General features: G+C 40.5%; 1 protein-coding gene across 1 annotated transcript in view; it reads right to left on the reverse strand.

The window, feature by feature from the left end:
* LOC114668786 (zinc finger protein 665-like) overlaps window positions 1-18,598 on the reverse strand; it is a 67,389-nt gene that overhangs the window by 44,274 nt on the left and 4,517 nt on the right. Inside the window, exon 2 of the mRNA XM_028824763.2 lies at window positions 17,841-18,286. Coding sequence (XP_028680596.2) covers window positions 17,841-18,249 — 409 coding nt within the window. The 5' untranslated portion in view covers window positions 18,250-18,286. The remainder of the gene's footprint in view (window positions 1-17,840; window positions 18,287-18,598) is intronic.

The following is an 18,598-nucleotide window of genomic DNA, read 5'->3' on the forward strand; positions in this document are numbered from 1 at the left end:
CCAGGCTAATACAGTGGAGCACTTTAAAAAACTACTGAAAACACATTACTTTAACATGGCCTTCTCATAACTTCACTGTAATTTAATCCTGATACTCTGTATATCCAATTCATTATAATAACTATTCATTCAAAATTTGTACTAACCCCTACTCTCTCTTCGGTTTTCTTTTCCGGTGTCCTATTGGTGGTGGCTTGTGCCACCACCATCTACCCAAAGCACCATGATGTTCCAACAATGATGGATGGATTAAAAGCCAGAAGTCTGTATAACCATCAGCATCAAGTGACTCCGTGAGAACCCTAACTACAAAGAGGACTATTTCATTTATGTTAGGTAGAATGCCCAAAGGGGACTGGGCGGTCTCGTGGCCTGGAACCCCTACAGATTTTATTTTTTTCTCCAGCCTTCTGGAGTTTTTTTTTGTTTTTTCTGTCCACCCTGGCCATCGGACCTTACTCCTTTCTATGTTAACTAATGTTGTCTTATTTTAATTTCTTATTTGTCTTTTATTCTTCTTTTCTTCATTATGTAAAGCACTTTGAGCTACTTTTTGTATGAAAATGTGCTATATAAATAAATGTTGTTGTTGTTGTTTTTCTGAAATGCTGTGTTCCTTTTACGCCAGATGTAACGGGACATTTGCCTTCCAAAAAGTTCAACTTTTGACTCATCAGTCCACAAGGTATTTTCCCAAAAGTCTTGGCAATCATTGAGATGTTTCTTAGCAAAATTGAGACGAGCCCTAATGTTGTTTTTGCTTAACAGTGGTTTGCGTCTTGGACATCTGCCATGCAGGCCGTTTTTGCCCAGTCTCTTTCTTATGGTGGAGTCGTGAACACTGACCTTAATTGAGGCAAGTGAGGCCTGCAGTTCTTTAGACGTTGTCCTGGGGTCTTTTGTGACCTCTCGGATGAGTTGTCTCTGCGCTCTTGGGGTAATTTTGGTCGGCCGGCCACTCCTGGGAAGGTTCACCACTGTTCCATGTTTTTGCCATTTGTGGATAATGGCTCTCACTGTGGTTCGCTGGAGTCCCAAAGCTTTAGAAATGGCTTTATAACCTTTACCAGACTGATAGATCTCAATTACTTCTGTTCTCATTTGTTCCTGAATTTCTTTGGATCTTGGCATGATGTCTAGCTTTTGAGGTGCTTTTGGTCTACTTCTCTGTGTCAGGAAGCTCCTATTTAAGTGATTTCTTGATTGAAACAGGTGTGGCAGTAATCAGGCCTGGGGGTGGCTACGGAAATTGAACTCAGGTGTGATACACCACAGTTAGGTTATTTTTTAACAAGGGGGCAATTACTTTTTCACACAGGGCCATGTAGGTTTGGATTTTTTTTCTCCCTAAATAATAAACACCATCATTTAAAAACTGCATTTTGTGTTTACTTGTGTTATATTTGACTAATGGTTAAATGTGTTTGATGATCAGAAACATTTTGTGTGACAAACATGCAAAAGAATAAGAAATCAGGAAGGGGGCAAATAGTTTTTCACACCACTGTATGACAAAAACCTAAACCTAAATCTAACCTAAACCTAGATGTCCTAGAGCCATCCTCTTCAAGTTGTGTGCTGAACTGAAGCCTACATTACACAGACCATCACACTGGTGCTGGGCGGTATGACCAAAATTCTATATCACGGTATTTTTCAAAATTATGCCAGTTTCACGGTATTCGACAGCATTTTTTCCCCCATGCATGCGTGGATGTTAACCACATTTTCCACTGTAACTACTGCAGTAGACTGGCTAAGAATAACCTATTCCACTGTCATGAGTATTGTACAACAAAACATTTTAATGTGCACACAAGTATTAATCCAGGTTTGCATGGCCCCATAAAGTGATAGTTTTCAAGGGGGTGACACTAATGAAGAGGAGGAATCAAATTGCATGACAGTTGCAGTCAAAATATAGAACCTTTTTACTGAACAAATTTTGCAAACTACAAACTAAAATTTTGACAACATATTTTCAACCATACAAAGAGGCATTTAGACTTAGTCAGATATTCAGAGGTGCTTGTCAAATGTTGTATTGCACTGAATATGTCTTAGAAAAGGAATAAATAGTAAATATGTTTTGTAAACCAACTACACTTTCTGCTAATGTTAACAATCTCTGTCTACTGACACGTTAAAGTGACTTTTTAAACAACTTTACCATCATTAAACTGCATAATATTTAAACTAATTAATAATAACAATAAAATAAATAATAGTGCAACTTCTAGTAGTAATACTATTAGTTCAAGACTTCAAGCCCAGGTGCATTACACAGTATTCACCAAATAAAAATAAAGTAAAACAAGTGCAACTTGGTGATGACATCTTTACCAACTGAACCATCATTAAGGCAAACTGCATTAATATGGACCTTGCTTCAAGCTAGGCCAGCAGGAATGCACGGTGGGCTGGCTGGCTTTGTGAGACAGGTGCGCAGGGGTGACCGCTACAGTGAGACACAATCTGGTTTGTACCTCCTGTCATCTTAAGTGTCTGTCCTCCTAGGCGCAAGTTGCCATGGATGCATCAGCTACAGGAACGTGTTCAGTGCCACATCAGCTGGGGACCGATCAGCTGATCCCGGCACCTCACTTTCGTTTTCGATCTCCATCTCCACGTCACTTGCGTCAAAATCAGAGTCTGACAAATCAGAGTCCGATTCAGCGATAATGCAAAAAAATTCTTGCTTTGAGCATTCACTTTGGTATCTTTCCACATGCCATTTTAGAAGCTGTTTGCTCTTCGCTACTCATGTACACGCAGGGTCACCAAGGTCAAATCAACCAAGCTAACTTTCCTTCTAGCAAAAGTGTATCAAAAAAACGCTGCAACAACAAGATCACTGATCTCTATCGATCGCTAGCTAGACTGAGGCATCTCACAACGTGGGAGTTTCCGTCGATGTATCATACTGCATCGCTCGGATCGCTCAGCCCACAGGAACATTTGCTTGCCGCACCAAGTTGAAAATTTATATTTTACACAATTTTATATAAATTATCGTGTTGTGTTCGACGTTGTAACTTCGAAAAATGTAATTTGAACCATTATAAGTAGAGGACAACCTGTACTGACTGCCCTGAGTGTCCAGAGCGCCCCAAATATATTACAGTTGTTATCTTCAAATGCCCCCCTTCCAGACTAGGTTCCTAGCGATCGATCGATAGATAGATAGATAGATAGATAGATAGATAGATAGATAGATAGATAGATAGATAGATAGATAGATAGATAGATAGATAGATAGATAGATAGTTTTCCCCACTCAGCACCTTCACCCATAACAATCACCTGGTGTCCCAGACCTTCTCATAGCAATATTCTTGCCCCTGAAGACATCCCCATAATAGTCTTCTTTTCATAACAATATTTTTCCTGTCAGGACATATTTGCCATCCAGCAATAAACATCACCTGATTACCCCTTCCTTTATTCTTAAGGGCTAATTCTGGGCTGTTAAGGTCAATGGCCTTTCAGTTGTTAATCAACTTCCAACTTAACAATTAAGTTGAGGAACAATTAAATTGAGATCAGGGGGACCCAAAGATAAAAACTAACTGGACTGCCTAATTAATAATTCAATAAATGATTACTCTGCGGTGGGTTGGCACCCTGCCCGGGATTGGTTCCTGCCTTGTGCCCTGTGTTGGCTGGGATTGGCTCCGGCAGACCCCCGTGACCCTGTGTTCGGATTCAGCGGGTTGGAAAATGGATGGATGGATAAATGATTACTTGTTGCACTACCATCCTGTAAGGCTAAAGGTAATATAATAGGTGGCTGTGCCAGTGAGCGGATAGCGCACAGCTTCACTGATAAGGGCCAAGCTGCAAACAACCTTGACATGACACAGTGCTTCATGCTTGAAGGAAAGAAGGAAAAAGACAAGCCTTTAACAATTGATTCTTTAAGCTCACTTATATGTGCTACTATATCTTATTATTATTAGCTATATAAATAAATATTGCAAATACTACTGTAAAAAAAAATATATATATTATATATACACACACATATAGAGTTAGGTCCTTAAATATTTGGACAGAGACAACATTTTTCTAATTTTGGTTCTGTACATTACCACAATGAATTTTAAATGAAACAACTCAGATGCAGTTGAAGTGCAGACTTTCAGCTTTAATTCAGTGGGGTGAACAAAACGATTGCATAAAAATGTGAGGCAACTAAATCATTTTTTTAACACAATCCCTTCATTTCAGGGGCTCAAAAGTAATCGGACAATTGACTCAACGGCTATTTCATGGGCAGGTGTGGGCAAGTCCGTCGTTATGTCATTATCAATGAAGCAGATAAAAGGTCTGGAGTTGATTTGAGGTGTGGTGCTTGCATGTGGAAGATTTTGCTGTGAACAGACAAAATGCGGTCAAAGGAGCTCTCCATGCAGGTGAAAGAAGCCATCCTTAAGCTGCAAAAACACAAAAAACCCATCCGAGAAATTGCAACAATATTACGAGTGGCAAAATGTACAGTTAGGAACATCCTGAGAAAGAAAGCAAGCACTGGTGAATTCAGCAACGCAAAAAGACCTGGACGTCCACGGAAGATAACAGTGGTGGATGATCGCAGAATCATTTCCATGGTGAAGAGAAACTCCTTCACAACAGCCAACCAAGTGAACAACAGGGGGTAGGTGTATCGATATCTGAGTCTACCATAAAGAGAAGACTACATGAAAGTAAATACAGAGGGTGCACTGCAAGGTGCAAGCCACTCATAAGCCTCAAGAATTGAAAGGCTAGATTGGACTTTGCTAAAGAACATCTAAAAAAGCCAGCACAGTTCTGGAAAAACATTCTTTGGACAGATGAAACCAAGATCAACCTCTACCAGAATGATGGCAAGAAAAAAGTATGGAGAAGGCGTGGAACAGCTCATTATCCAAAGCATAGCACATCATCTGTAAAACACGGTGGAGGCGGTGTGATGGCTTGGGCGTGCATGGCTGCCAGTGGCACTGGGACACTAGTGTTTATTGATGATGTGACACAGGACAGAAGTAGCCGAATGAATTCTGAGGTGTTCAGAGACATACTGTCTGCTCATATCCAGCTAAATGCAGTCAAACTGATTGGGCGACGTTTCATGATACAGATGGACAATGACCCAAAACATACAGCCAAAGCAACCCAGGAGTTTATTAAAGCAAAGAAGTGGAGAATTCTCGAATGGCCAAGTCAGTCACCTGATCTTAACCCAATTGAGCATGCATTTCACTTGTTGAAGACTAAACTTCAGACAGAAAGGCCCACAAACAAACAGCAACTGAAAGCCGCTGCAGTAAAGGCCTGGCAGAGCATTAAAAAGGAGGAAACCCAGCATCTGGTGATGTCCACGAGTTCAAGACTTCAGGCTGTCATTGCCAGCAAAGGGTTTTCAACCAAGTATTAGAAATGAACATTGTATTTCCAGTTATTTAATTTGTCCAATGACTTTTGAGGGATTGTGTTAAAAAAATGCTTTAGTTGCCTCATATTTTTATGCAATCGTTTTGTTCACCCCACTGAATTAAAGCTGAAAGTCTGCACTTCAACTGCATCGGAGTTGTTTCATTTAAAATTCATTGTGGTAATGTACAGAACCAAAATTAGAAAAAAGTTGTCTCTGTCCAAATATTTATGGACCTGTGTATATGTGTGTGTGTATATATATATATATATATATATATATATATATATATATATATATATATATATATATACAGTGGAACCTCGAGATACGATCACCTCTGTATACGAGAAATTCAAAATACGAGGAAAGTATGAGCGAAAAATTCAGATCTAAATGCGAGCATTGGCTTGCGTAACGAGCCACGAGCCAGGCTGTGGGTATAGCTCGTGGCTTAGTGAGGGGGCGTGGTAGCAGTAGCGAGCCGCAGGGCGATCTGTGGTGTCTGCGTTTCTCACCTAAGTACACAGGTGGGAAACTGCCCACATCCATGATTGTTCCTGTGGCTGATGGGCTGCAGCTGCCATGTCCTCCCCGCATATATAGAGAAGCGCGAGCCGGTTAAGGGGGAGAAGAAGTAAAAGAAAAGAGAGGAGAGAGAACAGAGGTTGCAGGAGGAGGCAGGGGGAGGCAGGAAGCAGCAGCAAGCAGCAGCAGTAGGAAGTCGGTGCGGGAGAGCGAGCGAGTGCAGGCTTGCGTGTAGCTGAACAGTGAGCTGAACAGGCGAGCCAGACAGCTGAAGCAGGACGGTGTAGAGAACGTCAGCTGCATTAAGAGTGTCTCGCCTGTTGCAGAGCCTGCAGGTGAGACGCTAACAGAGAAGCAGCACCGGGGATTGTCATCTGTTTTTTTAAAGACTGCTTCCTTTTGACGTTTTAACCTCGTGTTAAAGGATTGTTATTCTTGTGTATTTTAAGCCTCCACTTCACAACTGTTTTAAAGATTATTTATTTAAAGATTTATTGAATGCTCTACTGCACTTTGGACACCTGTTTTGATTCTTTTAATAATCAGTTATATTATTTACCAGTGTTATTTATTAAAGGTAGACTACAGTATATATAATTTATCAGTGTTATTTGTTAGGAAAATTGATTTTTATGTTTATATATTTGGGGTGCGGAACGGATTAACTGGATTTCCATTATTTTCAATGGGGAAGTTTGTTCTAGATACGAGAAATTCGCTATACAAGCTCAGTGCTGGAACGAATTAAACTCGTATCTAGAGGTTCCACTATATATATATATATATATATATATATATATATATATATATATATATATATATATATATATACATACACACAGTGGAACCTCGGTTTGCGAGTAACTTGGTTTATGAGTGTTTTGCAAGACGAGCTAAAATTTTTAATAAATTTTGACTTGATTAACGAACCAGGTCTTGCAGTACGAGTAGTTTGTCTGCTGAGTGTCATGTGATCACAACTGAGCTGATGGTTCTTCTCTCTCTCTTTCGCTGCAGGTTTGTGGGCAATCGTCTCCTATTCTCCGTCTCAGTCGGCGTGCCTCACTCATATAGTCAACATCCGTACGAGCGTATAGTGTTTACTACAGCATTGTGACTGACTGTGTGTGTGTGCTGTGACGTGCGAGTCCCTGTCTTACACCCCAAAACACGAAGCTTAGTCTCAGTACTTTAGCAACACCAGCTTTATTCAGCTTGAAACAGCAACAGCGCGGTTATTTATTGTAGCGGGATCTGCCGCTCTCCTATACACAGACACAGCAGTCAGGCAGGGCCGTGGCCAAGTAGTACTGTGCCCTAAGCATTTATAATGTTCCTTGTATCACCCATCGACAGCAGGTGCTTATAGCATGTCCGCGATCTTTTCAGATTTGCTTTTACAGCGAACTGCTACAGCGCTGGGAGACCGCGATTGCTTTGGGACACTCTTTCACGTGTCATCCCGTTGGGTGGAATCCCACAAGAGTTTAGAAACTCACTCACACCGGCCATGATTCTTTTCAAAGGTAAAGTGCAGGTTAATTTGTTTTATGTATTTTTACTTTATATTTTGTATTAATCATTTTTATATGAATAGTTTTGAGTTGTGGAACAAATCATCTGAGTTTCCATTATTTCTTATGGGGAAATTCATTCTGATATACGAGCGCTTTGGACTGCGAGCACGTTTCTGGAACGAATTATGGTCACAAACCGAGGCTCCACAGTATATATATATATATATATATATATATATATATATATATATATATATATATATATATGCGTACTAATACAGAAAGCCCATGAACACAGACAGCAGCACTGTTAAGTCATGGCACACAGCTGCACAGTGGGGTGACAGAGGCCAAACTACTGCTTACGTCATGGCACATGTTCAGGAAAAAGTGCCCTAGCTTTCAATAATCAACTCTCAAGCCCCTATAGTGTCCAATACTAACTAATATCATAATAGATTGTGTTTAAGTTTATTGCCTAAGGTATTGATAAATGCCATTTTAATGGCTTATATGTTTCATACGCTAGCTTAAGAGCTTACCCTTTACTCACACAGGCAAAGGCCTTGCATGCAGTTTGTTTCGTCTTCTGTCAGTAAGAAGCTCCGCACCGGCACTTTTCAAAACAAAGTTTGCCTGCTTGCATCCTCTGAGCGCATGATGACCTTGTCTCACAGCTTGCCTTGCAGAAACTATAAAACAAAACAAGTACGAAGGACAGGCAGGCAAGAGGCCTCTCTAACAAAACTAATGGTGTCCTTTTAAAGTTGTTTCAGGCCTAAACTTTTCATAGCTAACAGCACAAAAGTAATAATAAAGCACATTGATCCCTAATCAAAATTCTCAACGCACAGCATAGTGCAGAAACACAGATAGCCCTGGGACATCAACGCATTGGCAATTCAAAGACACTTAGATGACTTATGTTGAAAATAAAGAGATTAGGACTGCAATATTAACATTTGCTTGGCAAATGTTTTTTTTCAAGTTCAATAAGAACGTTCTTAACATCTCACAGTTCTGTGCATAATTTAGGTGTCAATTTATTCTGAACAATTTGGTGGTCTGGGCAAGTCATGATGGCACATCACTATTGCTCTCTCCACTCAGCTGCTACTACTCTTGATAATGTGCGACTCCCACAGAGGGACCAGCAAAAGGAATGTTTTTGTGATTCCCTACTTTAGTCAATAATATCTCAAGTTCACATTCACTTAAATTTTAGTTTTCTGCCATTTTTCCCTCCATTGTTCTATGGTTTGTATCAAAGAGATCATCAGAAACCATTTATATGGTGACCAGATAATATTTAAAAAATGGCATTATCCTTGGATACAGAATAAAAAGCATTTGATAGAGTCGAATGGGACTATCTATAAACAACATCACACAAATCTGGGTCTGGCCCAAATCTATCTATAAGGATAAAATTATTTTAATGCCAGTCCAAAAGCCTCAGCTCATATTAACAACTCAAAATAGCACAACATTAGTCTAGAATGTAATAATCGAGAAGAGTGGATCATGTTGGGTGAGGCATGGGGTGGCATTGGTCAAAAAAAAAAAAAAAAAAAGTTGCATGCTCTGTAAAGTGTGTGGTATCATTTATGTAACTGAAGGGGTGCATGTTGCGGACACTGAGGGGTTGTCAATAACTGGTCTCGCAACCCCCTTGCGGTCATCAAAGTCTGATAATACTGCCTGGGCACCGTCTGTAAAAATGAAGGGGCATATTTTCTGGACACCAAGGGAAACCATACCCTTTGAGTGATCAAGCAGTACAAAATGCCCGCTGTGGACACCAAGGGGCACCGTCTTTCCGCCATTCCCCACCCAGGGCTCTAAATGGACTTTGACTTCAGTGGGAATTACCAGAGTGTGCTTAGTCCAGTGAACTATCCAGCACATCGTAACAGATTGAACATCTATCTGTTCATTTTGTGAAAACAGTTTAAATATCTAGAGATAAACATTACAAGTAAATACAATGATCTTTTTCAACACAATTCTAGTAAGAGTATGGAAAAAAAAATTCAAACAAGTCATTAACAAAAGGTCTACCCTCCATTTTACCTTAGCAGGGAGAATCAATACAGTCCAGATGAACATCTTGTGAAGCTTCTATATCTACAGTGGTGTGAAAAACTATTTGCCCCCTTCCTGATTTCTTATTCTTTTGCATGTTTGTCACACAGAATGTTTCTGATCATCAAACACATTTAACCATTAGTCAAATATAACACAAGTAAACACAAAATGCAGTTTGTAAATGATGGTGTTTATTATTTAGGGAGAAAAAAAATCCAAACCTACATGGCCCTGTGTGAAAAAGTAATTGCCCCCTTGTTAAAAAATAACCTAACTGTGGTGTATCACACCTGAGTTCAATTTCCGTAGCCACCCCCAGGCCTGATTACTGCCACACCTGTTTCAATCAAGAAATCACTTAAATAGGAGCTGCCTGACAAAGAGAAGTAGACCAAAAGCACCTCAAAAGCTAGACATCATGCCAAGATCCAAAGAAATTCAGGAACAAATGAGAACAGAAGTAATTGAGATCTATCAGTCTGGTAAAGGTTATAAAGCCATTTCTAAAGCTTTGGGACTCCAGCGAACCACAGTGAGAGCCATTATCCACAAATGGCAAAAACATGGAACAGTGGTGAACCTTCCCAGGAGTGGCCGGCCGACCAAAATTACCCCAAGAGCGCAGAGACGACTCATCCGAGAGTTCACAAAAGACCCCAGGACAACGTCTAAAGAACTGCAGGCCTCACTTGCCTCAATTAAGGTCAGTGTTCACGACTCCACCATAAGAAAGAGACTGGGCAAAAACGGCCTGCATGGCAGATTTCCAAGACGCAAACCACTGTTAAGCAAAAAGAACATTAGGGCTCGTCTCAATTTTGCTAAGAAACATCTCAATGATTGCCAAGACTTTTGGGAAAATACCTTGTGGACTGATGAGTCAAAAGTTGAACTTTTTGGAAGGCAAATGTCCCGTTACATCTGGCGTAAAAGGAACACAGCATTTCAGAAAAAGAACATCATACCAACAGTAAAATATGGTGGTGGTAGTGTGATGGTCTGGGGTTGTTTTGTTGCTTCAGGACCTGGAAGGCTTGCTGTGATAGATGGAACCATGAATTCTACTGTCTACCAAACAATCCTGAAGGAGAATGTCCGGCCATCCGTTTGTCAACTCGAGCTGAAGCGATCTTGGGTGCTGCAACAGGACAATGACCCAAAACACACCAGCAAATCCACCTCTGAATATCAAAGGTAAGATATCAAAGGTGTGGCTTCAGGACAACTCTGTGAATGTCCTTGAGTGGCCCAGCCAGAGCCCAGACTTGAATCTGATTGAACATCTCTGGAGAGATCTTAAAATGGCTGTGCACCGACGCTTCCCATCCAACCTGATGGAGCTTGAGAGGTGCTGCAAAGAGGAATGGACGAAACTGGCCAAGTATAGGTGTGCCAAGCTTGTGGCATCATATTCAAAAAGACTTGAGGCTGTAATTGCTGCCAAAGGTGCATCGACAAAGTATTGAGCAAAGGCTGTGAATACTTATGTACATGGGATTTCTCAGTTTTTTTATTTTTAATAAATTTGCAAAAACCTCAAGTAAACTTTTTTCACGTTGTCATTATGGGGTGTTGTGTGTAGAATCCTGAGGAAAAAAATGAATTTAATCCATTTTGGAATAAGGCTGTAACATAACAAAATGTGGAAAAAGTGATGCGCTTTGAATACTTTCTGGATGCACTATATATCAGCAAATTTTTCTTTAAGACACTAGACTTAATTACAATCTAATTTATCTATTCAAAGGGTGACTTTACAAAGACCTAAAGCAGAAGGTGGCACGGCACTGCCTACTTTTCCATTTTGTTACTGGATGGCAAGTATCCACATTATAAAGACCAGGAAATTGGCACAAAGTTATTAATTTATAGCAGCCTGGTTAACAATGGAAATCAAATCTTGGTCTACATCTTCTTTTTATGCCCTACTTTGTGTCCAATAAATACTAAATAGACCAATAATCCAGTCATCCACCAATCACTTGGAATACAGAACCAATGCGGGATGCACTTCAAGACAAAAAAGCTTTTTTCTATTGCTCCTCTACATGATAATCACCTTAGTCAGCCTTCTCAGACCTACCCAGTATTTAACCTATGGAAAATGCCTGGGATTAAGACACTTAAAGTGTATATGGATGTTTTGTCTTGGTAGAGTAATATATTACTCTACTTTCCCCTTTTGTATTATTAATATGTAGCCTTTGTCAAAATGCCTCAAATATCCCAGACTTACCACTGTTTATAAGGTATTATAATATATAACTTCTCCCCACCTTCCCTTCTACATCTATAACCTCAGGCAATTAGGTGTAGTAAAAGACAAGCAGAAGTTACAATTTAAACAATGTATTATTGGAAATATTCATAAATAATAACAATATGCAAAGTACACTTGAATATTGTCAACCATACAACCTGATAAATGGTGATATGTAGTTTCAGGCGGCACACAGACTTGTTAGTTACTTAAAATGTCTCTAGTTAAGGCCTCATTTGTGGTCAGCTTTCTTCAGAACAGGCTGCATTGCCTGTCTCAATATGGCTGCTGAGTTGTGCTCTTCATTGTGTTGTTCTTTTCAGTTCATGGTGTGTGATGTTTCTTCATCAAATGTTAGTAAGAGAGAGAGAGAGTGAGGTTAAGCAAGCAAATTTATAGATTCTCTGTCCAACCCCTAGAGCCACTAGAACGTCATGGTACTTAAAAGCTTTTGATACAAGCCAGTTCCAAACAGCCATACTTCAGACCAATGGAGGAATAGAACATCTTCACACCTGCCACCAAACAATTTTTTGAGATAAAGTTTGCCAGTTAGGCAACCTGGCTTTGTGTGGGGGATGAGAGAGAGAGACTCTAGCAGAGAAACATTTGTTTCAAGCACTTCACCCAACTCTGTCGTAAAATTCACTTTCCTGACTTTGCCTAAGTTATAAATAAAGACATCCAAAATATTTATCAACTTATATGCAAAATCTCACTTATCACAACAATGGCTAATGTATTGTTTGAAGAAAAACTTTCCAACATTTGCATGAAATTTACCCTTAACAAGTTTCCAACTGTGCTGCCATCTTCTTATTGAAAAATGTATTTTAAAGTAAAATTAGAACAGTGGATCCACTGCCACGTCTCTCAGGTCAGCGGAGACAGACGTCCTAACTTGCGACAGCTGGACATTCAGGGCAGCAGATCCCTACATGACAATAGCATGTTACTATATTAAAGACGACTGGGCATCTGCGGCAGATGTGTTGCAGACAAGTGAGTTGTATGTCAGTCACAATGGGAGCAACCTCGCTGCTTATATAGCTGGCGGTTGTTCCAAAAACCTTTCTAGCATCTCCAATGTGCCATTTTATTGCGTGACCATATCAGTCACCAGTTTGAGTGTTGGCAAGTTTAATAAACATTGCTTTCTATTTAAGCATGTGGCCAGCTGTACTGCTACAGTGGAAAAAGTTTGCAATGTGCCTCACCCGGCCAAGCAAGCGGGCAAGCTGTACCACACAGTTCACATTGGCGGTGTTATCAGCCACGATGTCTGGTTCTTTTTCTTTTATGTACCATTCATCCAATGCTGCTGTCAACAAGCATCAGCTCTAGATCCTCATTTAAAAATGGCTTCCTCTTTGTCCGAGGACTGTGAGGACACATTTTTTAGATGGATTAACGTGACTGCTACAAGTGAGAAACTGAAGATAAGTGTAACCAGTAGAATTATAGAAAGACATAAGTCTCACTTCTGTATCTTTACTTTCAATTAATTGAAGATTGTTTTAAATTGTCCAGAAGGGAAATCTATTTGGCTAACAGTTTAGTTGAAGGGTGCCTACATACAGATTCATAACACATGAATAGCATTAAGTATTTAAGAAGCAGTATTTGATTTAATAATAAAATTATTTATAAGATGATATAGATGTTATATAAAGTAGATGCCAATGCATTGTATTAAAATGACAAGCCCCCATAATATGAGTGGACTCTGATGTGGCGATACACAAGATAGTTAAATTATGGTAAGTTTTGAATGAGTGCAGTGCTATGAAAAGGTGTTTTTTTTTGATGCAATGATATTTTGTTCCACATCTTTCAAGTACAGACGTTAACTGTTCACTGCTAGTCAAGTATTTCTTCTTAAATATCGTTCCAAGCTTATGCATATGTTATGAAGTCTCTATGTAGACATCCATCAAATAAAGGGTTACTGAAATTTGTCACATTATTTTAACGTCCTCTGTACATGGTTAAGTAATCTCTTAAAAAGCCAGCACTTCAGATATATCAGTGCATGTTAATTTAGTCAAGATAAAAATCAATAACAAATCAAATTGGGGCATCGTGAATCAAAATTGAATCGGGACATCAGTGCCAATACCCAGCCTTACTGAATATATATGGGTTGGAGACGGTGGCACTGACCAGAAAACAGGAGACAGAGCTGGAGGTGGCAGAATTAAAGATGTTATGATTTGTATTGGGTGTGACGAGGATGGATAGCATTAGAAATGAGGACATTAGAGGGTCAGCTCAAGTTGAACGGTTGGGAGACAAAGTCAGAGAGGCGAGATTGCGTTGGTTTGGACATGTGCAGAGGAGAGAAGATGGATATATTGGGAGAAGGATGTTAAGGACAGAGCTGCCAGGGAAGAGGAAAAGAGGAAGGCCTAAGAGAAGGTTTATGGATGTGGTGAGAGAGAACATGCAGGTGATGGGTGTAACAGAGCAAGATGCAGAAAGATATGGAAGAAGATGATCCGCTGTGGCAACCCCTAAATGGGAGCAGCAAAAAGAAGATGAAGAAGACTGAATACCACTCTTAAATGTATCCAGTTCTTATAAGGTTCCTGGTACCATCTCCCTCTACTTCCTGTGTTTTAGACAATTCTGCACACATCTACATACTACACCATACTTCTTTTAGTTTACCTTATTACTTATCTTGATTTTCAGTAAGCATTTGATATCACATGCACCACTCTGTTCCTTCCTAAAAGAATTCCAGCATATTAGTAAAACATGACCTCCCGCATTTGAATCCAGGCTGACTGTTAAGGAAAACTCCTGTACTTGCCATGTTTTCCTCAATCTTTTCCTTAATAATTCCACCCATTAATTTACCTGTGACACACATGAAACTTACTGACCTAGAGTTACTTGTTTACTATTCCTGATGCACTTCACCTCCTCCTTGACTGTTCTTTTACTACTAAAATACTGAAAGAATCTCTTTGACTCGTCTTTCACCTTATCTGCTATATTCCTCTCTAACTGTCTGTTAGCCTCCTTGATATCCTTCTTAATGGTTGCCTTCTTGCTCTCATAAGCCCTACGTATAGCATTGGAGTTATTAATCTCGTATGACTTATTCTGCTGTCCATTGCTACAATGCCAGTTACTTATTCAGTGATTTGTTGGCTTCTGCAAAAGTCTTCTCTTCCTTCCACAAACACTACACGTTTAAATGCAAGTAACTTTTCCAAACACTTACCCACCTTTGCTCTCATGTGGGGAAAACAAAGAAGCAAAAAAATACCCTACTAAAGGGAAAGCTATAAATAATCACGTACAACTACTTTCCAGCAACAAATAAATACATTTTTAGGAGCACAAGCTGTATTTAATTCACTCTCACACAGAACACACAGCATTTTTCATATCAAAAAGATGAAAAAGAAAACATTTTGAAAGGCCTGGGTGTCCATCAATCCATAGAAAGCAAAACTGTCTTTAAAAATGGAGGAAATGAATTACTGGAGTGACCATCTTGCAAAGATCACAGAAGAAGAGCAGAGGTGAAAAGAGACAAACCTGTGGAAATCTCTAAAATTTGCCAAAGCCTCTGTCCACGTGTAGGACAATACAAAAATGGTGTCTATGAAAGGACAATACCAAGGATATCACTGCAATCTAACAAAAGCATCACTATACATATCAAACTTAAAAAATAGCACCTAGGTGTTTCAGAGCAGACAATATTCTTTGAATAAATAAGACAAAAGTTGGATTCTTTTCGAGCTAAAAGAGCAATACCAACACACCATGATGCAAGAAGCATTGTGGTTTGGGGTTGCTTTGCTCCTTCAGGCTTTAGAAAGCCTGGTATCATCAAGGAAAACACTGAATACAAAATGTTATCAAGGAATATGACAGGAGAATGTCCTAGTAGAAGACATTTAACACGACTTATTTGATGAACCAAGACAATAAGACAAAACAAAAGGAAGAAATCAAAATAAAGAAACTGGAGTTCTAGAAAGGCTAATAAGAGTCCCGAGCTCAACAAAAATGGAGGTGCTGCGACCAACCAGGCTAAAGAGACGTGATCAGGAAAGGAGTCTTGGAAATAAAGGAACATAAAATGGTTTGGAAAGGAGAAATGGGCTACAATTCAAGGCTGATCAGCATGTGACATACAATGTTGGGAGAATGCTATTACTGTTAAAGACGAGGTGGGTGGTGTACAGAGAGTGGACTGTGAATGTTCAAATGATGTGTTCAGGGCTGAAAAAAATAATCCACTTGTTTGTGTGTTATTAGTTTAAGGTGACTGTGTTGGCCTGTTATTGGGGCTTAGTTGAAGATCAGAACACATTGTTAAGAGGAATTATTGTAGAAATCCAGGGAATTCCAAAGGGTTCACAGACCTTTTTCTTGCAGCTGTTCTTCTTTATAGCATTGTTTACTGAGGACAGGATTAGAACTGTTGCATAAATTCAACATAAAGTCAGTATAATGGAAGAAAAACAAATTGCTCAACCTTACAACATCAATGTAGATGAAATCTCAAACTACATTTAAAGTCAAGTCAAGTTGGCGAGCATGCACTGGTACAGTGTGTTGCCGCACCCACTACACGACAAAACAACTCGGAATCCCAGTTGGCAACCCCCCCAGGCAGACACGCGGTCCAGTCCCACCCTCCGGAAATGACCCTCTATCTGCCGCAGCCAGGTGTTACGTGGGTGACCCCTTGGCCTGGTCCACCTACTCGGGTCCCCAACAATGAGGATCTTACGAGCTGGATCACCCTTGGGGGAAATGCGCCACATGGCCGTAGTGCTGTAACTGACACTCCCTCACAATGCAGGTAATGTGCCTCATTCGGGACTCCATGAGCAACAGCTCATTCGACACAAAGTCAAACCAACGGTACCCAAGGATTTTCTGGAGAGACACAGTACCAAAGGAGTCCAGTCTTTGTCTCATGTCATTGGCTAGCGTTCATGTCTCACAACCACATAGCAAGACAGGAACACCAGGACTCTAAAGACTTGAACCTTTGTTCTTTTGCAGAGATATTGGGAGCGACACACACCCCTTTCCAGCGACCTCATGACCCCCCATGCTCTCCCAATCCGTCTACTGACTTCATAGGAAGAGTCACCAGAGACATGAATGTCACTGCCAAGGTAAGTAAACCTCTCAACACTCTCTAAACAGACAGACACACTGCTGATGGCTGTGCCCAAGAGGTCATTAAAGGCCTGGATCTTGGTTTTTATCAGGACACTCGCAAGCCCAGAAACTCAGACTCCTCGCTCAGTCTCTCAGAGCCTCCATTGACTCCGTGAAGACCACAGCATCATCAGCAAAGTCAAGATCTGTGAATCTTTCTTCACCAACAGATGCCGCACAGCCGCTGGACCCCACAACCTTGCCCAACACCCTGTCCATGCAAGCACTGAACAGAGTAGGAGCAAAAACACACCACTGAAGAACCCCAGAATCAACTGAGGAAAAATGCAGAGGTCCTGCCTCCACTATGCACAGCACTCACAGTACCAGTGTACAGGCCAGCCATGATATCCAGCAACCTCAAGGGGATCCCACGAAGCCTCAGGATGTCCCACAGGGCAGCTCAATCAATAGAGTTGCACAGCTTATGAAAATCAACAAAGGCTGCAAAGAAACTCTGACGATATTCGCATTTGTGCTCCATGAGAACTCTCAGTGCCAGGATGTGGTCAATGGTAGACTTCTTAGGCGTAAAACCAGACTGTTTCTGTCGCTGCTAGGTGAGCAAGTGGTCACGGATCCTATTGAGGACGACCCTAGCAAGGACCTTACCCGGCACCGAGAGCAGTGTTATCCCCCTGTAGTTGCTGCAATCCAGGCGATGACCCTTCGCTTTCCAGATAGGGACGACAAGTCCCGTTTTCCAGTCAGTTGGGACGACGTTTAAACACATTTTAAACCACATCAGATTCACTCATCAAAACCACAAGGCCCACCTTTCAGGCCCATAAAACCCAAAACTAAAGCTTACACATTTTTATTTTACACTTACTTTTTAAAGGCTTCTTTGTAGCTGGTGGATGATTTTCATGAGTTCTATCAGATGTAGTCTCCACAGTCCTCTGTGTGTCAGACTGTAATGGTTCAGACTTCACATTGATAGAAAGCTCTGGAGATGAGCGGTGTCTGCTTTGAAAAGAGTCCAACCAGGTCACCACTCCATCAAGGTCTTCTTCCTTGAGATTCTCCACACTTTTACATTTGGGCATCTCAATACTAACAGACTTCTCTTCTGCCTCTTCTTTGATATCAAATGACCCCAGGTCACTGTCTCCTTCCTTAATGCCCCAACTCTCCTGTTTACGGTGGTCAGACTCCCATTCACAGTCCCCCTCCTTAATATTTATGGCCCTTTTCTCCATGATTGTGTCAGCGTCAAACGCCTCCTCTTTCACATCCATTCAGACGTTAAAGTAAAAAGCAGCTTTTTCTAATTCTCTGCGGAAAGAACAGAATTTAACTTCATTAAAACTCCATCATATAGATCCAAAGACACTTGCATTTCATTTTTATGACAGCCTCTCAGTTACATTTTTTGGCAAATTTGACAGTTCAGAGCATGCTGATAGTAACTCATTGCCCTTCATTTCAAGTGTTCAGATGCAAAAGAAACTTGGGAGTGGAGTGACGGTCCAACAGGCTGTAAGAAGAAGACCATCTCACACAGCTGTGGGTCAGCAGTATTTACTACTTGAATTACACATACAGTGCTGTCCCAAAATTGTGTTATCAGTTATGCTAATGAATGTT

Source organism: Erpetoichthys calabaricus, chromosome 1, assembly GCF_900747795.2.
Source record: "Erpetoichthys calabaricus chromosome 1, fErpCal1.3, whole genome shotgun sequence".
In the NCBI taxonomy this organism is placed as follows: domain Eukaryota; kingdom Metazoa; phylum Chordata; class Cladistia; order Polypteriformes; family Polypteridae; genus Erpetoichthys; species Erpetoichthys calabaricus.